We start from the raw sequence: 22,388 nt of genomic DNA, 5'->3' as shown, positions 1-22,388 counted from the left end.
GTCATGTCATAATTAAGTATTTCTTTGTTCTAATTTATGTGATATTGTTTGACACAAAAAAATTACTTTTGAAATTTGTGATCTAAAATAAATATTAGATATTTGTGCTTCTATGAATCATCTCATTTAGAAAAAAACGAAAATTTCAAAATTAAGTTGTTTTTAATTATAAAAAGTGATTTTTTTAGACAAAATAAAAAGGAAAGTATGTCAGATGAATTGTGAGAAACAAAATAGAAAATTAGAGTACACTTTTTAATTTCATACTACTTGGTATCCGTTACCATAATGAAGCACGACTAATTCAGTTTCACGTTATAAAAATCCCTGTTGAAATACCAGTGTCCATTACCATAATAAAACACGACTAATTTAGATTCATGTTATGAAAATCCCAATAGAAATACATCATTCCCTAAGAAAGATGATTACATACACATGGCTCAAATTCGAGATTTTTTATTGAGAACCAGATAATTTTACTACCCCACCACCAGAAGGTTGGTTAGATCATTTATATGATATGTTGACTTCAAAGACTTTGATAAATTATTATTATACTATAAATAAAAGGGGAAACTTTTAAAGAAGTGTTGAAATTTCAGCTAATATGGATTCCTCTGTTGTGCAGCAAAATGTTTGTGTGAAAAAAATGACAAAACAGTTAACAGGGAAAAGAGGAGACACACAAATCCATTCAGTTGTAAGAAGTGGGAATCTTGAATTGGTTTTAGAGATTATTACTTGTTGTGGTGAAGCAGAATTGGTTGAATTATTGTCAAAACAGAACCAATCTGGTGAAAATGCTCTTTATGTTGCTGCTGAATCTGGTGATTTGGTTTTAGTGAAGGAATTGATCAAGTATTATGATATTGGTTTAGCTAGTATTAAGGCTAGAAATGGATATGATGCTTTTCATGTTGCTGCTAAACAGGGTGATTTTGGTAAGTGTTTAGTTCTTTTTTGCGGATCTCAACTTGTTTGGAATTGAGGCGTTATACGTATTATGGTTTTTCATTATGTTGACATCTATGAATTTTTCATTTCTCATAAGCATTTAATGGTGTGGCCTAACATTCAATGAAATAAGCAAAATGAAAAAAGAGGAATACATGGTATTACTTTTCATGATCCTTCTGGGATCCCAACTTGTTTGGGATTGAACCGTAGTATTTGTTGTTGTGGTTTTTTCATTTTTCTGTATCAGCAGAATAGTAAAGGTTCATCAGGGGCGAACCAACGTGGGTGCTATGGGTTCACTGACAAAAAATTACACCGGGTAGATTTTCAATATTTTTGTATATATATTAATTTTGAACCACCTTAATCAAAGAAGAGAGATAGCCAAGTGGTACTGGACTGTGCAAACACTAGTTTGCAGGTTCGATTCCTGTGGATCCGCCACTGAGGTGCACGCAAGTTGGCTAGGTGCCTCCTATGGAAGTCCCCTCAGTGTTAAATCTTATAAATTTGATTCTTCTTCTATATTTAATTAGATGTAGTTCTACTTGAACTAGTAATGACAATTTGATCATGATACTAAAAGGTTGGATTTGCGCGTGGCTGCTAACACGGGATGCTTTGTGCACTAGGCTTCCCTTTTACTAAAATGTTACGATTTTTCATTGCAGAAATGGTGAAGGTACTATTGGAGGCATTTCCTCAGCTGTCAGTTACATTTGATCAGTCAAATTCCACAGCATTGCACACTGCATCTGCACAAGGTCACATTGATGTTGTCAATTTCCTTTTGGAAACTAATAGCAGTTTAGCCACAATACAGAAGAATAATGGGAAGACGGCGCTTCATTCTTCAGCAAGAAATGGTCATGTTGCAGTTGTGAAGGCACTTTTAGGCAAAGAAGAAGGGATCTTAAATTGGAGAGATAAAAAGGGACAAACAGCTCTTCATATGGCAGTCAAAGGCCAATGTGTTGATGTGGTTAACGAGCTTATTCTATCGGATCCTACTTTGGCTACAATTATTGACGGAAAGGGTAATACTTCTCTGCATATTGCAACGCGTAAAGGCCGTGTAGAGGTAAATTCTCATATGTATGTTATACTCATGTTTCATTTTATATGGTGGTGTTTGATTGACACAGAGTTTAAGAAAGAAAAAATGACTTTTGGCGCATAAACTAAACATGTATAGCCTGGCTTTGTTTATTTCTCACAACTTATTTGTCACATTTATGTTAATATAGTTCCATATGTTTCTCTATAGGCTAATTTTCTGTTGTATCTAACAGAGAGTCAAATATTTGCGCGATTTTTTATGTTCAAATGAAAACACAGAACAGTCTTCTTGTCAAGTGTTCAACTAACTATCTGAATACTTTTGTGCAGATCGTTCAAGCACTCGTAAAGGACAAACGAATGAAGTGGGATGCCATCAATAAATCTGGTGAAACTGCTCTTGACGTTGCTGAGAAAGCACGGAATTCAGAGATAGCAGCGATTCTAAAGGAACATGGTGTCCTGACTGCACAGAACATGAAGCTAGCTTTACCAACGCGTTCAGCCAAAGAACTGAAACAAACTGTTAGTGACATAAAACATGACGTTCACAATCAGTTAGAGCACACTTTCCAAACTCAGAAAAGAGTGAAGAACATAGCAAAACGTCTGAACAAAATGCACACAGAAGGTATCAACAACGCCATAAACTCCACCACAGTTGTTGCTGTTCTTATTGCCACTGTTACTTTTGCTGCCATATTTAATCTACCAGGCCAATATACCGACAATCCTAAGGAGGTTCCTCCGGGATACTCAATAGGAGAAGGAAGGATTGCTCCTCAACCCCCTTTTGTCATTTTCTTCATATTCGACTCTCTTGCACTCTTTATATCATTAGCTGTTGTGGTTGTTCAAACATCAATCGTGGTTGTTGAAAGACGAGCCAAAAAGCAAATGATGGCGATTATCAACAAGCTAATGTGGTTGGCTTGTGTATTTGTCTCTGTAGCATTTCTTGCACTGTCATATATCGTTATAGGTAAAGATGAAAGATGGATGGCAAGTGCAGTAACTTTTATGGGAACTTTTATCATGGTTGCGACACTAGGGACACTATGTTACTGGGTAGTTATGCATCGGATTGAGTCTTCGAATTTGAGAAGTCAGAGGAAATCAGCTCGGAGTAGCAAGACGTTGTCTCGGTCCGTATCAATCATGTCAGAATCAGAGATCCCTGAAGATCAGTATAAGAAACTATATGCTATATAGTTCTAGTTGTTAGCCAATGTACATTCTTGTGTAGTAAAAATTTGATCTTTGCACTTCAAGATTCAGTGCAATAGCTCTAGTTTTTGTGTAGTATATGAGCAAGATAATTGAAGTGTAACAATCTGGTGCACAAAATATCCTGCGTTAGCATGATCCGGGGAAGAGCCACACCTCTTTTCAAGGGATGTGATATGTAAATTTTTATGCTCTACTGAAAATTTTAGCACCTTTCTGATGTGTACAGATAATTGGTTTTTTTTCAACTTTATAACTCTATTATACTCCCTCTGTCCCTAATTACTTGTCCATTTTTGGATTGACACATCTATTAAGAAAACAATAATTGATATAGTGAGTTACCATTTTATCCCTATTAATTATGAAGTGGATGATTTAAAAATTTAAGATTTTCAAGAAGTTCTACCTTTTTCAAAATTAATTAATTGAGGGTATAATAAGTAAAAAAAATTGTCCTTTCTTGATTTGTCAAAATTGACAAGTAAAAAAGGACAACTAAAAAGGAAAATTAGAGTATATGCTTGAATGCCACAGAATTTAAGAAAGAAATGAATACATTTGAAGCTTATAGTTTGACTTATGAAACTTTTGACCTTAAACATGTCATAACATGCGTGCAGTTAAAAAATTGACCGTTTCCAAATTCAAAAGGTTTTCTTTCTTTATTAAACGTACGAAAAAAGAAACTATGTCACATAAACTGGAACGGAGGGACTAAACCGCTTCTTAGAATTATGAGCATTTTACTTCTAGTCCAAGTGAAAAATAGTGTAGTATGTGAAATAAGGGCTGGGCATAAATCACTGGAAATAAAATTACCAAGCCAAACATAATATTTTGGTATTTCGATATTTGGGAATAAAATTTCATAAATACGTTAAGCAGTTTCATTAGTCAGTTCAAAATATTAGTACCATTCGTATTTAATACTACCAAACTGAAATTAGGTGTGAATACTGTTGACACCCAATTTTGACCCTCCACTATTAAATTAATTTTCAAGCTTCTTAAATTTTAAACAATTTAAAATAATTATTTTCGAAAATTATAAATAAGTTGAAAATCATTTTCAAAAGCAATTTTGCCATTTTCCCCTATAAGATATATGTCTATATACTGTAAATATATTGATTTATATAATTTTCATTTGGAAATCATTTTACTTGAAATCATGTCCCAATTTAGTAGGCATTTTTCTTTTAAAATAGATTAACTCGTTAGTCTAGTATAAATGATTTTTCATTTCGAAATAATTATTTTGGTATTGTTGAAGTTAAGAAGCTTAATAAGTATAATTTATTGATCCTTCCCATTTTATCAAGTTCGGATTTAGCTTTGAATCAATCAAGTCCGAATTGATGAAAATCACTTAAAAGGAGCTGGTCCACTTACTTAAACGACTAATTTGGGCCAAAAAGATTCAATTTTCTGGCCCAAAATTACCTGACCCGGCCCAAATAACCCCTATACTCTTCTCTCTCTTTGATTCTCTCAACAGTACGCTCGACTCCATCAACGCTAAACCAGACGACCGAGCTCATAGTCTCACATCGATTCTAGGCTGTGATTTTCAGATTTCTCAACCCCTATAAATATCCTCCTTCTTACTGTTCATGGGGAGAGGCTTTTGAGAGCTGAGAGTACCCCTAAAAGGTTTAGGAATTCTCAGTTGAATAGTTTTGTGGTTGTTCGAGTTGAAGAGGTGGAAATCGTCTCCGTCAAACTCGTTGTCCGGTTCGCTGCCCAGAATCAGGTAATCTTCTTGCTCTTTCTTCGGTCTTTTCTTTCTGTTGCATTGTGGAATTGTTATTTGTTTTAGTATTTTTTTTTTTTTTTTAGATTCAATGTGATTAGTTAAAATAAGTGTGATGTTTATGTGAATGACAGTAAAAGTTTTCACTATCCTGTTCTCTTGGTTAAGTCAGATTTGAATGAGTTTATTAAATATTTTGCTCTATTGATGGCTGTTTTCTTATAATTCAGAGATGTGAATGTGATTCCTTTACTTAGTCGAGTTCATAAATCTATATATGTGCTTCTAGACTTTGAAAATCCATGTTATATAGTTGCTGATTTCTCATCATTGCCTTCTTTAGATGCATATTATTAGAGATAATGTATTCTGTCACTTCGAGTTTGTTTGGACTAAAATGTTAGGTTGAGCTTCGTTGCTCCTAAAATGTGTTTTCAGCTAAATCTTGTATAGTTTGAATCAACCAAATTACTGTTACTCCGTCTAGCTCTTCTTTATTATCATGGGATGCTTTGTTCAAATTTCAGTTTTGGCATAGTTGATTGTCGCTCTTGTGGTTAAAGTTAACCTAGCTCAAGTTGAAACTATTTTCCTTTCTTTCGCTAGTTTATGGACCTGCTTGTTACTTCTGATTAAAATAGATATAGCCGAGTCATATAGTCATCTGGTTTAGGTGTGTAAGTTGTAACCTTCTGAAATATGTTTTGTAGTTATACTTAAGAATTCATATTAATGTTAAGCTGTTGTTTTTTGCCTTAGAAGTCGTCTTTTGTATTGAGACTATTGCCTCTGTTTTCTGTCAAAGGCCGATTTCTTCAATGTTTTACAAGCACTAAGTTGAGGCATCTACTGATTTGTTGTTTTAAAGTAAAGTCTTGTTGGTCGTATAAATTTAAGATAATTCTGTCCAAATAGTGATTGTTGAATAATCTTGAGTGTTTATGTGTTAGGATTATCTGTTAGCTCTCTCTCGTATTGGTCATGGTTCGACATATTTCTTATCTTTAAATTAGTTTGATTATTTTGCTCAAGCTAGACATGTGGTTAATTTCTTTTCCCCGGTTGTTTGTGTGCATTAAGTAAGATTTGTTGTCTCTTTTATACTCTTCAAATTAGTTCTCGCATGAAGTTTGTTAACCTGTTCTTGCCTCGTGTTTGGTTTAATATTAAGTTTGCATATTTGAACTCTATTATGTAAGTTCTTCCTAGCAGTGACCTTTATATGATATGAATTCGGCTTTAAGCATGGTGTCCAGATTACTGTATTGTTTCTCCTTATCTAATGTTTCTTGGTAATTCAGTAGCTTTCTGATTCTATCTTGTTGTTTTGGGTGCACTTTATTTCATTAAAATTGTGTTATCACTGCTCTACCTACTCTTCTTTGGAAATTATTTTCATTAATCTTCTTTGGTTAGCTCCTTTCCCATTCTGTAAATGTTAAGTTAAATTTTTTGTTTTTGGCACTTTATCATTTGACTTATTTCATTAGTTGGAATAAGATGAGTGTACAAGTATCAAAAACTTTTGTTAGTTTCAAACAAGATTTTTATAATTAACCTTTTTATAAAATTAGCCAACTTTAAATCCGTCGGGCAACCATGTGTTAACGAATTCTCTAAGATGCCTAAACCCTTCCTTAGAGAATTATTTGAACCCTTACCCGACTCTGGTTTTATTTAATATGTTTTCTTTCAAAACCCTCTTTTAAATGATTCAATTAAGAAAAATTAAGTGGCGACTTCTAAAATTGTTATTTTTTCCAAAATTAATAAATTGCCAAAGTTGCGAAATGATTTCAGAAATTTAGTTTTCAAAATCGGGTCATAACAAATACTATCACCGAAAACTAAATTACCAAGCCGCATAGGGAATTTCAGTATGGTATTGGAAAGTAAAATTTCATAAATTTGATAATATCTCTACGAGACATTAGTACCATTTGATATTCGATACTACATTACTTTATTGAATAATGGCTATCACCCATAATGTGACATAGGCCCATCAGTACAAGCCAATATATATCAAAACTAAAAGACTAAAGAGGGCAAATAGAGAATTTAGGGAAAAATCACCATTTTTAATCTGTTTGAGATCTCTAATTCTTCCTGTTTTGATGACTAATTTAATTTGGAATATTTCCGATTGTTTGGTTCTCTAGAAGAAATTTATACAAGTATTTGAAGATTTTTACTTTTCCAGTTTTTGTTTGTTTCAAATGATCTTGTAATGAGCTTCAATGATCACAAACAATAATTCGAAAATTTATCAATTACTTAACAGGCTGTAAAATGGAGCTAAATTCAGCTAATATCCTCAATTGGATTTACAACAGCTAAGAATAATTTGACCCAAGCGATTTGCACTGAGCAATCATCTTGAGTTTGATCACCATACCTGATTCTATACGTAAACGGGAGAGTTAATTGAAGATAATTTAAGTAGAGAATGAGAGCTAGAATTAGCTAAGAATTAGAAAAGAAAAGAGAGTAGGAAGATACTTTTAGAGAGATAAATCACGACTGAATTGGTTGCAATTACCTATCTAATTATTATTTTTCATGTATTGCAGTTGTGCATCATAGTGGCTTGGATTGGCTTTGTACTTATTGAAATTTCCAGGAATGGTATTAGCAACTCTCCATATTATTTCTTAGCTGATTCAACTTATATACACCAATAATTTGGTATTACCAAATTACTGGTACCAGACCGAACTTTGGAAGTTTGATAGTTGGTATCTATTTTCAATTACCAATTATAGAATTACCGAAACCGAACATTGGAAATACCAAACGCCCACCCCTAACCTTAATTCCCTCCTTATTATCTCTATCCACAGGCCGATACATTCCACAAAATCTCAATGGCTTCGAAACTCTCTTCTCGTTTAGCTTCTCGTCTAGCTTCCCATTTCCTTCGTTCTGCCATCATTGGCACCGCTTCCACTACCACCGCCACTCTCCCCAAATCTCACCCTTTGATTTCAGTTTTCCGCCACCAGTCACAGCCCTTAGTATTTCCCCATTTCAATACCAACCAAACTGTTTTCACCCTCAGATCCTTCTCCACACTCTCCCGGCCCGCACGATCCCACCGTTCAGCTCGGCCTGATATCGCAGCCAAAGCTCGGCAACTCCAAACCCGCCGTCTGTGGACCTATGCCATTACCTTCAGCTGCATAGCAGGATTCATAGTAATAGTCCTTAACCAATTCCAAGACCAACTTGTATTCTATTTAACCCCATCAGATGCTCTAGCAAAACATGCTGAAAACCCTACAAGATCCAAATTTCGACTTGGTGGATTAGTACTAGAAAATAGTGTAACACCAATACCCAATTCCCCAGAAATGGAATTTGTGATAACTGATTTGATTACTGATATTTTGGTTAAGTATGACGGGTCGTTACCAGATCTTTTTCGGGAAGGGCATTCCGTTGTAGTAGAAGGGTTTATAAAGCCATTTACCGAGGAGATGAAGAAGAAAGAGAATGAAATCTTGAGTGAGAAAAAGTTACAGGTAACTGAGAAGGCGAGAAGTGGGAATTGTTATTTTGGAGCTACTGAAGTGTTGGCTAAACACGATGAGAAGTATATGCCTCCTGAAGTTGCAGCTGCACTTGAGAAGAATAAGCAGTTGCTTAGTCAGATGGAACGGAATGAGGAAGAGGGTGATGATGCAGCGCCTCCAGCTATTGCGAGGGCGTAAGGCTCAGCCAATTATAGAGTATGGTAAAACTTCTAATTGATTATTTTCCCGAAATGGAGTTTAGTTAAATTTCAATTATGATTATACTATTGACGGAAGTTAGAAAATTGAAAGGATATATAGTTGGTATACTGTGGTTATACAATGAATTTTGTTGTCATAGATTTTATGTCCTGTACTAACCCTGAGGAATGGGGTTTCAGTTTTGAAATTTTGGAATATTTAGTGAATAAATGACAGTACTTATTTTTTATGACATTGGATGGTTGTAATTCTTTGTGTACACTCAATATAGAGGTCATTGGAGAAAGAAATAGAGAATAAATCAGTTCCGAGTTTCTTGTCCATGTTTCTTTATTATTGTGCATTTTTATCATTACTTGTAACCCCATTATTGGCGCCTCCAATTTTTCGTTTGTTGTGTGTTGATACCTGTAATGTTAATTTTTTGTTAATTTCTTACATGAATCTGCACATGGTCTATTTGCTTTTTAACTCAAGTGTTGTTGTTACCGTTCTCTTTTGCATTAGTGTTTTCCTTTCCATACGTGATTTTATTATGTTTTACTTGAGCCGAGTGTCTATTGGAAACAAGGCTGTGTATGCACTATCCTCACATTGGGTATGTTGTTGTTATTGTGACTCTGCACATGGTCTACTTGCTTTCGGTGGCAACAACCATACCAGCAACCTCTTTCACGGAAATAGCACTAGAAGTGTTGTGTTCGTTAATTCTTTTATTTATGTTACAGGAACAACAATGAATGTGCTTTCATATGATAGTTTAAATCTGTATGGAGTTGAGAAAGAAATAAAGACAAGACTTTTGAAACTTGTGGTCTCAAATATATATGGCATAGCATTTGTGTGGTCTCAAATAAACCTTTTGAAAGTTGTGGCTTTAAACATGCCACCATAACATTTGCACAATTATAAAGCTAATTGTTTCCAAAATTTAGAAGTGTGTTGAAAGTTTGTCACATAAACCGGAATGGACGGAGGGTAAAAGTTTAAATCCTAGTCATGTTGTTATCATTGGTTTGAGTATCTTAAAAGTTGTAGACTCAATAGTGTTTAAAGTGAAATCTCTTAGAACTTGTTGCATCATTAATCATGTGCCATATCTGGCATGAGAATCAAAGTTTTGACAGCAACTGGCATAACCTTTAGTGTTCAAAAAACATTCTCTCTGCTCCAGTGTGCAATGTTTTCATCTTTTTAGGTGTAGGCCTAATGAGATACACCATTTGTACACCCACGTCCCTACCCCTCGGACTTGTGTATTAGCAGCTCTATATTTAGGCGTAGTTTTGAATAGTATAGGTAATTCAGAAGAAGATCAGGACTTAGATCAAATGGACAGAGTTCCTTGAGATCTGTGCTCAGCCAAAGTGTAGATAAAGGAAAAAGGAAGCTACTACTGCCCTTTATAGTTCTAAAGGGAAGGAGAGCATTAGAGCATGACAGAGATAGGTAGAAACCGAACTTTTCTAAACTCAACTCATGTACCACTTGAATTGTTAAATGACCGAATCCTTGGGAGTTACTGTGCATATCTCGTGACATGCTCCTGTCTGACATTTTTTTTTTTTTAGAAAGTCCGTATTTCTTCAAAAGAATCATAATACATGTGGCACAGTTGCGGATACCTATCTATTAATGGCATACTAAAACTGTTATTGCTTCATACTTTGCATACAATCTAGCTAGTGTGATGAGCTTCTTATAGGAAAAACAATTGCTATTCATTTTGATGGTTAATATTATTACCATTTGTTCGAAAAAAGGGTAAACAAATGTTCTGTTACCCCCTATTTTGTAATTCAATTTGAGTTGTTAGCCACATGAATGGACTTGGTTCAAGCGGCTAAGGTTGATGGACTTGTGAATTCAAGTCCAGTGCCATAAGAACTATGCCTAGTATTTAAGTGGAGAATGGTAGAGGGGTGCATGCCCCAGTATCTCCGAGTTTTGAGAGTTGTAGTTGGTCCTAAAAGGCTAGCCCCAGACGGATTTCTTGGTCATCCAAAAAAACAAATTCAAGCCTTCCTCAAATGCATTCAAGCACATTTTCTGTCCTTTATTTTTTGAAAATTTGATTTTTGGTGGACAGAAGAAATTGAAATGAGATAAACTAAAAGAGCCAAAAACTCCAAGACAAATTCCAAAAGTTATTGCCACATGGTCTACAATCACAACCAATCTTTATATGTTGTCTCATTTACTAACTTCTTTTCCCTTTGTCTCCAGTTTTGGTTTGCATTGTTTGGGGTTTAGGATCATGAGATGAAACATTGATATGACATAAAATTTGTGATTGACATTTTTCTACACCAAACTTCTTCTAGTTTCCAAGATTGATAACTTTTTTACTTTGAGAGCAATCTAGCTAGTTATATCATCCTTTAAAGTTGGATATGGATTTGTTTATATAATATATATATATATAAAATTTGAATTAATTTGGATCCACACATTGTAAACATTTAAGGGCGAAGCGCTCCTCAACAAGATTTAGTTTCACACCCTATGGCTCAAACTTGAGAGGTATCTCTGATTAAGGGTGGATGGATCTTATGCATCCCACCACCACCCTAGTTGGTTATATATCACATGGTGTATTTATGAGTTGTTATATTTTAGAAATTAATACCAAAAGAAGTGCAAAAAAAAATTGTTGTCACGATCTACTGAGATTTAGTTCTAGCCGCTTCGATTAGTTTAAATATATGATGGGGTATTGTAAAGTGACAGGTTGAACTTACTACTGTAATCCACTAAGATTCAGCCCTTGATCGCTCCAATTAGTGAAAAAAATAATTCTAACAAAATTTGAGATGGAGAGTCAGAAGTAGGATATTCTGGTATAAGTGTTTAAAGGTTCTTTGTTGTAAAAGTAAATTTTATTCAACTGTATAGTATATACTTAATAATTAAATTATATATCACAATATTTGTCCATGTTATAATGAATTACTACAAGATCATGAATATTTAGTGTGTTTGGATAATGTTGGTGCAGATATATTATCTTCAAGAAAATATTTGTTGCTTTATATTATCTCCTAAAATCTAGACATTACACCACACACTCCACTACGGAAATGGTACTGTTGTTGCTGCAGATATCATATTTTTTCCAGTTCAGAAGTACATGCACATCTATTGTTAAAGAATTTTAAAAAAACTTTTGAATAAGAGAATGAACATTAATAATAAACCACAAAATGAAGGGTCCAATTGATTCTTATTGTTCACTTTTTCTATCTTGAGAATGACCTATATAATATGAATGTAGACATTGTTTTACCAATTGATTTGATTGTTCCTATTTGGCTTCTTATGTTCTTTTACATCACATTTTCTTTAGGAATAGTGGTCATATAGTTCATATAAGTCGTGGCGGAGACATAATTTTTAATGAAGGAGTTTAAATATGAAGAAGCTAAAGGGATTAAATATCTACTATACATGCAGAAAATATGAGTTTAATCTTGAATATACAGGGTTAGTTAGGTAGTTCAAATCTATCTCGCTTAGTCTTTCATATTAGTAGTCCTAGTATTACTCTAGGAATTTCTCTATGATATACTTGTTTTTCCTAGACCTTTTTTGTAATTCATGGAATAATCCAAGCTTTACTAAAGTATTGATTTGTCAATGTCAAAACAATGGAACATAGCACATGTAATGTGAATTTAAATTTGTTTGTGCATGAAAGTTCATATGAGGTTCTTTCAATAGGTTAATGAGGACATCTCCTAGACATTTGATCAATACCTTTCAATCTTTTGTTTCTCGTACTTTTTCTTTCTAATGTTTAGGTTGGATTTTCTAATAATTTCGTTTGATTACATTATCGGCTTCAAATTCGGATAAGTATCAAGGTCTAGTCAATTTATAATAAGTAGGAGTAGAACTAAGGATTGTCAGGGAGTTCATCCAACCCTTCGTTAGAAAATTATGCCATCTATATACTTTCAGAATTATTTTTATATTTATATAGTAGATATTAAATCTCATTATATTTTGAAGTCACTTAATGAAGATTTTGGCTCCACTATTACATCGAGATGAGCCGTCCTCACAAATTGAAATGAGCTTAAATATGAAGTTACAACAATGATAGCAATTTATATGATTTATCTAAATTTAATTGAGACTGATGCATAATAATTACTGTCGTAGTAGTTGGTTCTGTAACTATTCTCAATTTAATTGAGAATGAGCTTAAGTCGTGTAATTATGTAGTTTTAGAGAGATTATGTTATATAACTTATTCAAATTTACTTGAAACTGAAGCATATTAATAAGGGAAAATTCGTAATTAATAATCTCTAAAAATCTCTACTATTTGAATTAATTATAAAAATCCCCCCTTTCTCTTTCCCTGTCTTAACATCTAGATATATCACTCCATTTTATAAGATACATTACAACTTTGTTTGTGTAGAATGCAGGGGCGGCTCTAAGGCTTGGCCAGTGAGGCCATTGCCTTAGGCCTCAAAAATTTGAAGGCCCCAAATTTGTTTAAATTATTATTATTAATTTTATTATATATAAATATAATTTATATAAATAAAATTGTTATTGTATATATTTTATTATTATTTGTTTGAGAGTATTTTTTACCAATAAGTTCATAAATTCTCATACTCTTTTCACTCATTATTTGATATATTTGTTTTAACTTCCAATTTTAAAATTTACCCTTTTTATATAGGAACTAAGTTATATATATCGATAACATAATGAATTTTTTTCAATATTTTCTTAAACTGCGTGAACACAAAAATATTTATGAACAAGTTTCCTTTTCGTTTTATTCAATATATTATATGAAAATTTTATAATTTGTTTTAGATATTCACCAATGAGTGCTACTTAATGGAATGAATTATACTAACATGGGTTGTGGTACACTGGTGAGAGTGCTTCACCCTTAATCAGAGGTCTCGGGTTCGAGCCCTGGGTATGGAGAAAATTTTGTTGTGAGCGCCACACCCGAATAGGCCTGCAGTGCGCGATCCGAATTTAGTCGGAGCTCCAATGTGATCTCCGAACACCGGGTGGGAAACCAAAAAAAATTGGAATGAATTATATCATTCATTTAAATTGATTAGAAATTTGGATATTTTTGTTACTATCCATGATCAAAACTTCAACTATTAAGTTATGTATGTTCTTTTCTTTTTCTTATTTGTGATGATAGCCAAATTAAAATTTCAATTTGAGTTTTGAAGCTTAACATCGATGATCCATCACTTTTATTTTTCGTTCTCATCTTCCTTTCTTTTTTGTTTTTGTGTGAAATTCGATATTTTTTGTCTTAAATGATTAATCTATTGTGTAGAAAATATTTTTTCTTGTTAGTGTATAGATTTTATAAAATAAATTTAAGGGCCTCTTAATATGATTTTGCCTTAGGCCACGAGATCTGTTGAGTCACCCCTGGTAGAATGTATCTGATACAAATGTTGTTATTTCAAACATAAATAAGTATGAATTTGGTTTATAGTTATGTATCTGATACGTAACTTATATATCTGATACATAATTTATGTATCCTTTGTTATGTATTGGGCGGATAAGCAATGTATCCGCAAAATCTAAAAATTTTGAGATATAATTTAGAAAACTTTCAGGATATGATATAATTAACACCTGAATTGTTGGAGTGTACTTTATACTAATAATAACTATTATTATTATTGTTATTAGGTCATGTAACCATTCAAATATTAAAATAAACTTTCTTAAGTTAATGTTTTGTTTGTCATGCTCTCATTGGAAATAATGACACCCAAAGGTGATTGTCTAGTCTAGGTCATATAACATAAGATTGTTAGGTTAGGGGTGTGGGGGACTTAGTAATGATGATTATCTTAAAATGTGCATATTTCAATAGGGTTGCAAGACAACCAATCTTACCTATTAATAGTCTCTCAGATAGTCAAGTCAGTGGAGACTTGAGCATGATATCATGAAAGATCTTTGGATTATGTATGTCATTATCAAGTGGTCCCCTCCACCCCACCTTTTTAAAATATATTATATTATTTTTACAAGTTTTATACATTGATAATGTAAATAAAATTTTAAAATATCAAACCGGCTAAAAGATAAGTGCAAGGTAAGCATTCATTTTCATAAGCAGTGAAACTAGTAACTAGAAAAATTAGATATTTCGCGTGTTACAACATGCTAAAATATATTAATATTAAGTTTAGAGCTACTTTAATCGAAGGGAATTTCATGTATGTATGTATTATACTGAATCCTCTTGACACCGAAAATATATGATTCTTTATATTTTGACTACGTACGTAGTATATTGTATTGTCTTAATAAATATGATATTTAAATAAATTGTATTATTTTTATCATTATATAATATCATACAACTTATAATATTATAAAGAAAAATAGGGGTAGAGTTATTATTTAAAAAAAAAAAAAAAGGTAACAACAATCCAAACAAGGACAATGTAAAAATTATTTATATTTGTATATTACTATATATATAAGTTAGATTAGATTCATAGTAAAACACCACTTTCAATGGTCTCTTAGTTTTATAACCTTTTAATACATTTCATTTATACTCAAGTCATTTTCAAATGTAAAGAACCTAAATACTTTTTGATAATACTCTGACCAAAACTTTTTTATATTTTGTAAAAAGAAAAATAACAGCTTTTCACTTTTTTCTTTAGTAAAAGTTGAGAGATTCCTCACTTGTATACTACTAAAATAAAATAATTGTAGAATAGTACATTTACTATTGGCAGAGTCCATAGCACTTGAATGATTAATAAACCAAGTGAGAAAAAGTGAAGCAGAATCTAGTTGTGGAAAAAGGCTCTTGTTAAAAAGCCAATGTCTTAAAAAAAGTTGTTTCTATAGTACTCTTTTTTTTCTTTAGTACAAAGTTTATCACTTCTTATAAAGGTTTCCACCATCTAAGTGAGTGCAAAAAGGTCTATTTACCCCTCTCTTTTTTCATGTCTAAGTAGGCATTTGAACATGAATTTGATGATATTTGAACTCAAGTTCGAAAATTGAAGTTATGTTTGTACATGCATTTTGCTTTTAAGAAAAATGTTAAGACATTTTGTGAGGAAAAACGTTTGTTTACTTTAAAAAGTGGTTAGAAATTAGTTTTCTTCAAACCAGTGATAAAGTCGGGATTTTCAGTAAAGAAATTCAAAATATAAAAAAGCAAACATACGAAGAAGGCCAGAAAATTTAATATCTACTGTATAAAACTATACAACGCAATTTTTCTATCTACTGTATATACATTATACAACGTAAGTTTTCAATGAGAAAGATCTCAATGAACCCCTTGCGATAGCCTAGCTCCGCTCATGTTTCAAGTTGGAGTAAATATTGACTATTATATATAACCAAACAATTATTTGAAAAAGAAAAATTAAAAAGAAGCACAAATTTTGCATGTCCAAACAAGCAATAAATCTCACTAAGCCTTAAAGCATGGATGTTAATGAACAACTAACAACAAAATTTAATAAAAATAACCACACTTTATAAGGCACAATTTAAAAAATAAAATTGTGTTTTGTAACACAATTCAACCAACTTGGGTTGTGGTGCAGTGATGAGACTATTTCACCCTTAATCAAAAATCTCGAGTTCGAGCCCTGGGTTTGGAGAAAATCTTTCTAGGAGCACCACTCTCGAATGGGTTTTACAGTGCACAATTCGAATTTAGTTGAAGCTCCAATGTGAGCTCCAGATATTGGGTGAAAAAACAAAAAAAAACATAATTCAGAGTTAGGGAGAGCAAGGGAAGTAAAAATTACATTAACTCATGGAATTATACACACTAAAACAATGAATTAATTACATATAATCTGCAAATTCAAACAAGAAACTAAATCTGTTTTTTTTTGGGGACTTTTGTATTGTCCTGTGACAGTACTAGAATAAAAAAAAAACTTTATTCAAAATCTGCAAAGATCTGATCTTTCTTGAATCTCAGTGGCTTTAATCTTGGAAATAGACATTGAATGAACCCCTTCAGCTTCAATCAATTTCCTTTTTGGATTACAAAGCTCTTGTGACTTCTTACAATGAGCAATTGCTGCTTCAATTGACCCTTCAATCTCTGTAGTCACACTACTACTTCTCTTAAGAAAATTCAACTCATAAAATCCATTAGAGTTCAATGAAAAAGATGATGATGATGATGATGAAGAAGTTGAACCATTAGATGAAGAAGATGATAAACATTTTGTTGGTGAATGTTTCTTGATTGCTGCTGAAAATGACCTTCTATGAGTACTATTGACATTATCTTCATGAACTCCTTCTCCTTCATTGTCTCTTATCATACTTGCTAATGTTGGTGAATGTGTACATTTTCCAATATGACCAAAAGGGGTTCTTTTACATACCTTTATGTACTTATTTGAACATTCTTTAGGAACTTGTTGTTGATGATCTAGTGAACAAGTAGACTTGTTGAATAAAGACTTGAGATTGAGATATGCTTTTGATGTTGAAAACTTTAGCTTTTGGCTTATTAAAGATTGTTTCACTAACTTAAGCTTTTTGGACCAAGATTTCATCTTTGGATGATTGTCTTTGAAAAAAGTGCTGAATTCAGTGGACCATTCAAAGAAATACTCATCTGGATTGAGTTCACAACTCACTCTACAAGACTCTGATGGGGAAATGTTGCAAGACTCAAATGGGGTGCTAGTATTAGTACTAATCAAGTTTTTGGTACTAATGTTAAATCTCTCTTCTTCTTGAAAAGATTGAATCTTTGATGTTTGAAGAAGTCTCTGAACCATTTGTGATGGGGTTATGTTGCAAGAATCAAAAGGGGTCCTAGAATTCATCAAGTTCTTGGTACTAATGCTAAATCTTTCTTCTTCTTTTTCTTGAAAAGATTGAATCTTTGAAGTTTGAAGAAGTTTTTCAACCATTTGTGATGAGGAAATGTTGCAAGAATCAAAAGGGGTTCTAGTACTAATGCTAAATGTTTCATCATCTTCTTCTTGTTGTTGAAAAGATTCAATCTTTGAGTTTTTAAAAAGTTTTTGAACCATTTCTAACCTTGGAGGAAGGTGAAGAGGTAGGAGTTTGCCTCTATAGAAAAGCTCATCAGCTGGTGAAGTTAATGTTGTTGTTGCTGCCTCTTTGTCATTTATGGAAATAGAAGCCATTTGGAACTCAAATTCTCTGCTTATTTGTGGTGAAGAACAAGAAGAAGAAGAAGTAACTTCCATATCTATGTAATCTTCTTCTTCTTCTTCTTCATTTGAATTCTTGATTTTAGATGAAGGTGGAGGAGTTTTTGTGTCCATTTAATGTGAGTAAAAGACAGGAGTCTTTGCACTGTTTTCTGAGTTTTTGTGTGTGTTTGTGTGAAGATGCTTATGGGGAGTAGAGCAAATGTGAGAGGGAAGAGCAGAGGTACTTTAAAGTGAGAGATGATGCCAAGACAGAAAAGCATATAAAAATTTGAAGGAAATGTCAGTAAACTTTTTTTTGTCTATCTTTTTAATAAGTCGTGGTGTTCGAATCAGTTTTCGTGAGCATTGATTATTTTAATAGTGATTTGTTATCTCTTACCAATATGAATATCTCGTAACTTGACTAGCTAAGGTTGCTTATAGCTTGTTTGGCCACACTTTTTGAAGGTGAATGCCAAATGTGCGTAACTTTCAAAAGAAGAAGAATGAAATAAGTATTTTTCAATTTTTTTAAGGATATGATTACCATATAGAAAATTCATCTTACCAAATTAATTGGTAGTAGTTTTCATTTTTGTAATTTGACAAATTAAAAGCACTTTCTGAAAATGTTAAACACAAATTGTTATGGAGATGACATAAATTTTATTTTCTTTGAAATTAGAGGGAAAAAGGAAGAACTTTTGAATGCCTACATACCAAGTACAACAATGTCCCACTCCCTTTCTCAAAGAAAAGAAAAAAAGGAAAAAAGTTTATTTGACTTACTATTATTTATTTGGTTATTTATTCTACAGAAAAGGGTTAAAATTGCTCTTGAACTATATGAAATAAACTATTTATATCTTCGCTATATTTTGGGATAAAATATGTTCTCATTGTTATCCTAAGAGACCACAAATACTCTCAAGAGTTAACAACCCAAATTTTTAGTGATGTGGCAAGCCACGTGGGACTAATCTCTCCATCTAAGCGATGCTAACTAGGATTCACTTAAAAAAACTAGACTTTTCGCGGCAGCTAAAGTCGCCACAAAAGCCCAGAATATCGCTACTAAAGATTTTCACTGATTTTAGCATTAAATTATGATTTTGTGTTTTTTTCTTCATTGTTTTAAAAAAAATCACAAATGATATCGATTAAGGAGGAGTTTGAAGATACTATATATTTTATTTTTATGTCATATAAATGCATAAAATGTACAATAATGCATTATGTAGTAGGACATTTGAGTCGAGAAGTAATTTTGATAAATTTCATAATAATATTAGATGTTTTTAATATTAATAGTACATGTTATTTATTTTATAAAATTAGGTTGCAACCGAAAAATAATTATCATATTTTTTTGTTGAAAAAATAGGTTTTACTAGCGAATGTCTATTGTAGCCTTAGTTGCCGCAAGAAATCACTTAAACCTTTAGTGCTAATATTTTTTTAATTTTGTGACGACTTTTGTCGCCACTAATGGTCTAGTTTTTTTTTTTTTAATAGTGAATCCTAGTTGGCAACGCTTAGGTGGAGGGATTAGTCCTATGTGGCTTGCCAAGTTACTAAAACTTTGGGTATTTAACTCTTGAGTGTATATTTGTGGTCTCTTGAAATAACGGCAGGATATTTTTAATCACAAAATATAATGGAGGATGTAAGTGATCTATTTCACATAATTCAAGAGTTATTTTGACCCTTTTCCATTTATCTATCTATGTTCCATACTATTTACTAATGGTACTTCACTTCATTTACTCTATGGTCAAATATCTATTTATTCACAAGTGATAAAAGTACCCCTCCTTCCGTCGCATATTAGTTTTTATTATAAGTTCATTTTGTACGTTTTTAAAAAAAATATGAATTAAAAAAAATTATTTTACTATTTTAATTTTATCTTTCTTCAATAAATTGCACTTTATTAAAAAGAATAAGATTAAGAGTGTGTTTGATACATAGGAAAATATTTTTCAATTGTCATTTTAGTTGGATAAATTTTTCTAGAAAAACAAATTCGTTAAAAATGAGGAAAATAACTTCCTTAATTGAAGCAGGAAAAATAAGTTTCACGAATGACATTCTTATTCATCTCCACCACTCAACGGGCAACACTCTCAACCCCCATTCCTTACACACTACAACCCTTGTCACCGCCGAGGCCTTACTCCCTGTCTCCTCTCATCCAATAGTATTTCGCTAGATTACATACAAATTTTCTTGAGATGATATTTTTTTTTTTGTTCGTACCAAACACACCTTAAGTTATTCTTATTTCAAGAATATTTAATATTAAGGGTAAAATGGGATAACAATAATTAATTTTTTCATAATTTTGTAAAATCACAAGTAAATTGGGAGAACTATTTTTAATAATTTTGACAACTAATATGAGTCGGAGAGTGTAATAAACGGAGAAAGTAATAGATTTCTTTGTGCTTTTCACTCTCAACGACCAAAGGTTAAAAATCACCTTACTACTTAAATTTGATGCACAAAAATCTGAAATATATGTTATAGAAATATTTAAAGGCCTCAAAGATAAACTAATTTAAAATTTCTTGGCAAAATATATATATGGAAATTGGAAACTAAGAAGAATACTTGCACCAAAAAGGAAAAAAATGAAAAACAATAAAACAGGTCCATTGCATGGAACCATTTTTTCTTGAATTTTTTTACAATAATTGCAAAAAGTAGTTTAATTGTGATCAAACTAAACTTAAGTTTTTTCTTTTTACATAAAAAAAAAAACAAAACTTTAGTATTTGAGCTTGAAACGAAGTATTTCAACACACATTTTTCTTCAATTTAAACTTAAATATACATAACTCCATCCAATTATGTAAAAAAAAAACATAACTCATCCAAATGCTTATTAAGAACATTTTATCAAAAATATATAAATTGAGAAAATCGTCTAATTTCTATGGAGTGACCTCTAAATGCTAAATAAAATGGTATGACCCATGGTGAGACTATATGCATTGTTCCCCAAAGTCATTATAGAGGATTTTGTAAAGTTTTTACAAAAGAAGTGCCCGAAATTCATATCACCAAAAAATCATGTACTAACACACACACAAAACAAAATTAAGAAAATCGTCTAATTCCTGATGAGTGGCCCCTAAATGCAAAAAACATGGCGTCAATCATGGTGAGGCTATTGATATTGTTCCCCCAGTCAATACGGAGGATCTTGTATAGTTTTTGCAAAAATAGTTTCGAAATTCATGCCATCAAAAACTTCATGAGCTAACACACATGAAAAGAGAAGAAAACCGTCTAATTCTGTTGAGTGCCCCCCTAACTGCTAAAAAAATTGCGTGAATCATGGTGAGGCTATAGATAGTGTTCCCTCAGGTCATTACAGAGGGTCTTGTAAAGTTTTTCCATAAATGTTCCCGAAATTCATATCACCAAAAATTTCATGTACTAACACACAAGAAAAACGATGAAAATCATCTAATTTATGTTGAGTGGTCCCTAAATGCTAAAAAAGTGATGTGCATCATGATAAGAGTATAGGTATTGTTCCCCCATTTCATTACGGAGGGTCCTGCAAAATTCTTGTACAAAAAGCTCCCAAAAATCCATATACTAGGACGCACGAAAAATTGAGACAATCACCTAAGTCATGTTGAGTGGCCCATAAATGCTAAAAAAAGTAGCATGGAGTATTGTCCCCCCAGGTCATTACGCAGAGTCTTGTAAAATTTTTGCAAGAAAAATTTCAAAAATCCACATCATCAAAAAATTATTGTACTAACACACGAAATATTGAAAAAAACTTAATTCCTATCATGGTGCAATTATATGTATTGTTCTCTAAGTCATTACAGAGGGTCCTGTAAAGATTTTGCAAAAAAAGTTATCAAAATCCATATCACCAGAAAAATTATGTACTAAAACATACGAAAAATTGAGACGTCAATCTGTTGAGTGGCCCCTATACTAAACAAATTGGCGTGAACAATAATGAGACTTAGGTATTGTTCACCCAAGTAATACAGAGGGTCCTATATAGATAGTGCAAAAAAAATGCCCAAAATCTATATCACCAAACACTAAATGTACAAACACATACGAAATACTGAGAAAATTTCCTAATTCTTGATGAGTGACTCCTAAATGTTAAAAAAGATGTGTGAATTATGGTGAGGTTATAGGTATCGTTTCCCCATGCCATTACAGAGGATCTTGTAATGTTTTTGCAATAGAAGTTCCTGAAATCCATATCACTAAAAATTTCACATACTAACACACACGAAAAACTGAGAAAATTGCCTATTTTTTGTTGAGTGACCTCTAAATGCTAAAAAAACGGTGTGAATCATGGTGAGACTATATATATTGTTTCCCCACGTCAGTACAGAGGGTCATGTAAAGTTTTTGCAAAATAGGTTTTCATGAAAGTTATATCACCAACAAATTCATGTACTAACACATATGAAAATC

The 22,388-nt window shown here is 32.3% G+C and overlaps 3 protein-coding genes across 3 annotated transcripts; 2 read left to right on the top strand and 1 right to left on the bottom strand.

Annotated features, from left to right (window-relative positions):
- Positions 1 to 566: 566 nt before the first annotated feature.
- Positions 567 to 3,237, top strand: LOC125833388 (ankyrin repeat-containing protein At5g02620-like). Its single transcript, XM_049512527.1, has 3 exons — positions 567 to 944; positions 1,632 to 2,041; positions 2,350 to 3,237. Exons 1-3 carry the CDS (start codon positions 611 to 613, stop codon positions 3,229 to 3,231), a joined length of 1,626 nt encoding a protein of 541 aa, XP_049368484.1. The 5' UTR covers positions 567 to 610; the 3' UTR covers positions 3,232 to 3,237.
- Positions 3,238 to 7,579: 4,342 nt separating this feature from the next.
- Positions 7,580 to 8,733, top strand: LOC125833362 (cytochrome c-type biogenesis protein CcmE homolog, mitochondrial-like). Its single transcript, XM_049512503.1, has one exon. It carries the CDS (start codon positions 7,870 to 7,872, stop codon positions 8,713 to 8,715), a length of 846 nt encoding a protein of 281 aa, XP_049368460.1. The 5' UTR covers positions 7,580 to 7,869; the 3' UTR covers positions 8,716 to 8,733.
- A 7,933-nt stretch (positions 8,734 to 16,666) lies between these two features.
- On the bottom strand, positions 16,667 to 18,231 carry LOC125833381 (probable membrane-associated kinase regulator 4). Its single transcript, XM_049512519.1, has one exon. The coding sequence runs from the start codon at positions 18,051 to 18,053 to the stop codon at positions 16,683 to 16,685; it is 1,371 nt and encodes a 456-aa protein (XP_049368476.1). The 5' UTR covers positions 18,054 to 18,231; the 3' UTR covers positions 16,667 to 16,682.
- Positions 18,232 to 22,388: the final 4,157 nt, after the last annotated feature.

The sequence above is a fragment of the Solanum verrucosum genome, unplaced genomic scaffold (assembly GCF_900185275.1).
Source record: "Solanum verrucosum unplaced genomic scaffold, falcon-dt-bn FXZP01000142.1, whole genome shotgun sequence".
NCBI classification, from domain to species: Eukaryota; Viridiplantae; Streptophyta; class Magnoliopsida; order Solanales; family Solanaceae; genus Solanum; species Solanum verrucosum.
The sequence above is the reverse complement of the archived record's forward strand: the minus strand, read 5'-3'. Positions and strand labels throughout refer to the sequence as shown.

Bases quoted from the DNA above. Each gene is read 5' to 3' on its own strand.
- LOC125833388 (XM_049512527.1), top strand. From the start codon at position 611: ATGGATTCCTCTGTTGTGCAGCAAAATGTTTGTGTGAAAAAAATGACA. The intron at 945-1,631 runs GTAAGTGTTTAG...TTTTCATTGCAG, and splicing joins TGCTAAACAGGGTGATTTTG to AAATGGTGAAGGTACTATTG. The intron at 2,042-2,349 runs GTAAATTCTCAT...ACTTTTGTGCAG, and splicing joins CGCGTAAAGGCCGTGTAGAG to ATCGTTCAAGCACTCGTAAA.
- LOC125833362 (XM_049512503.1), top strand. From the start codon at position 7,870: ATGGCTTCGAAACTCTCTTCTCGTTTAGCTTCTCGTCTAGCTTCCCAT.
- LOC125833381 (XM_049512519.1), bottom strand. From the start codon at position 18,053: ATGGACACAAAAACTCCTCCACCTTCATCTAAAATCAAGAATTCAAAT.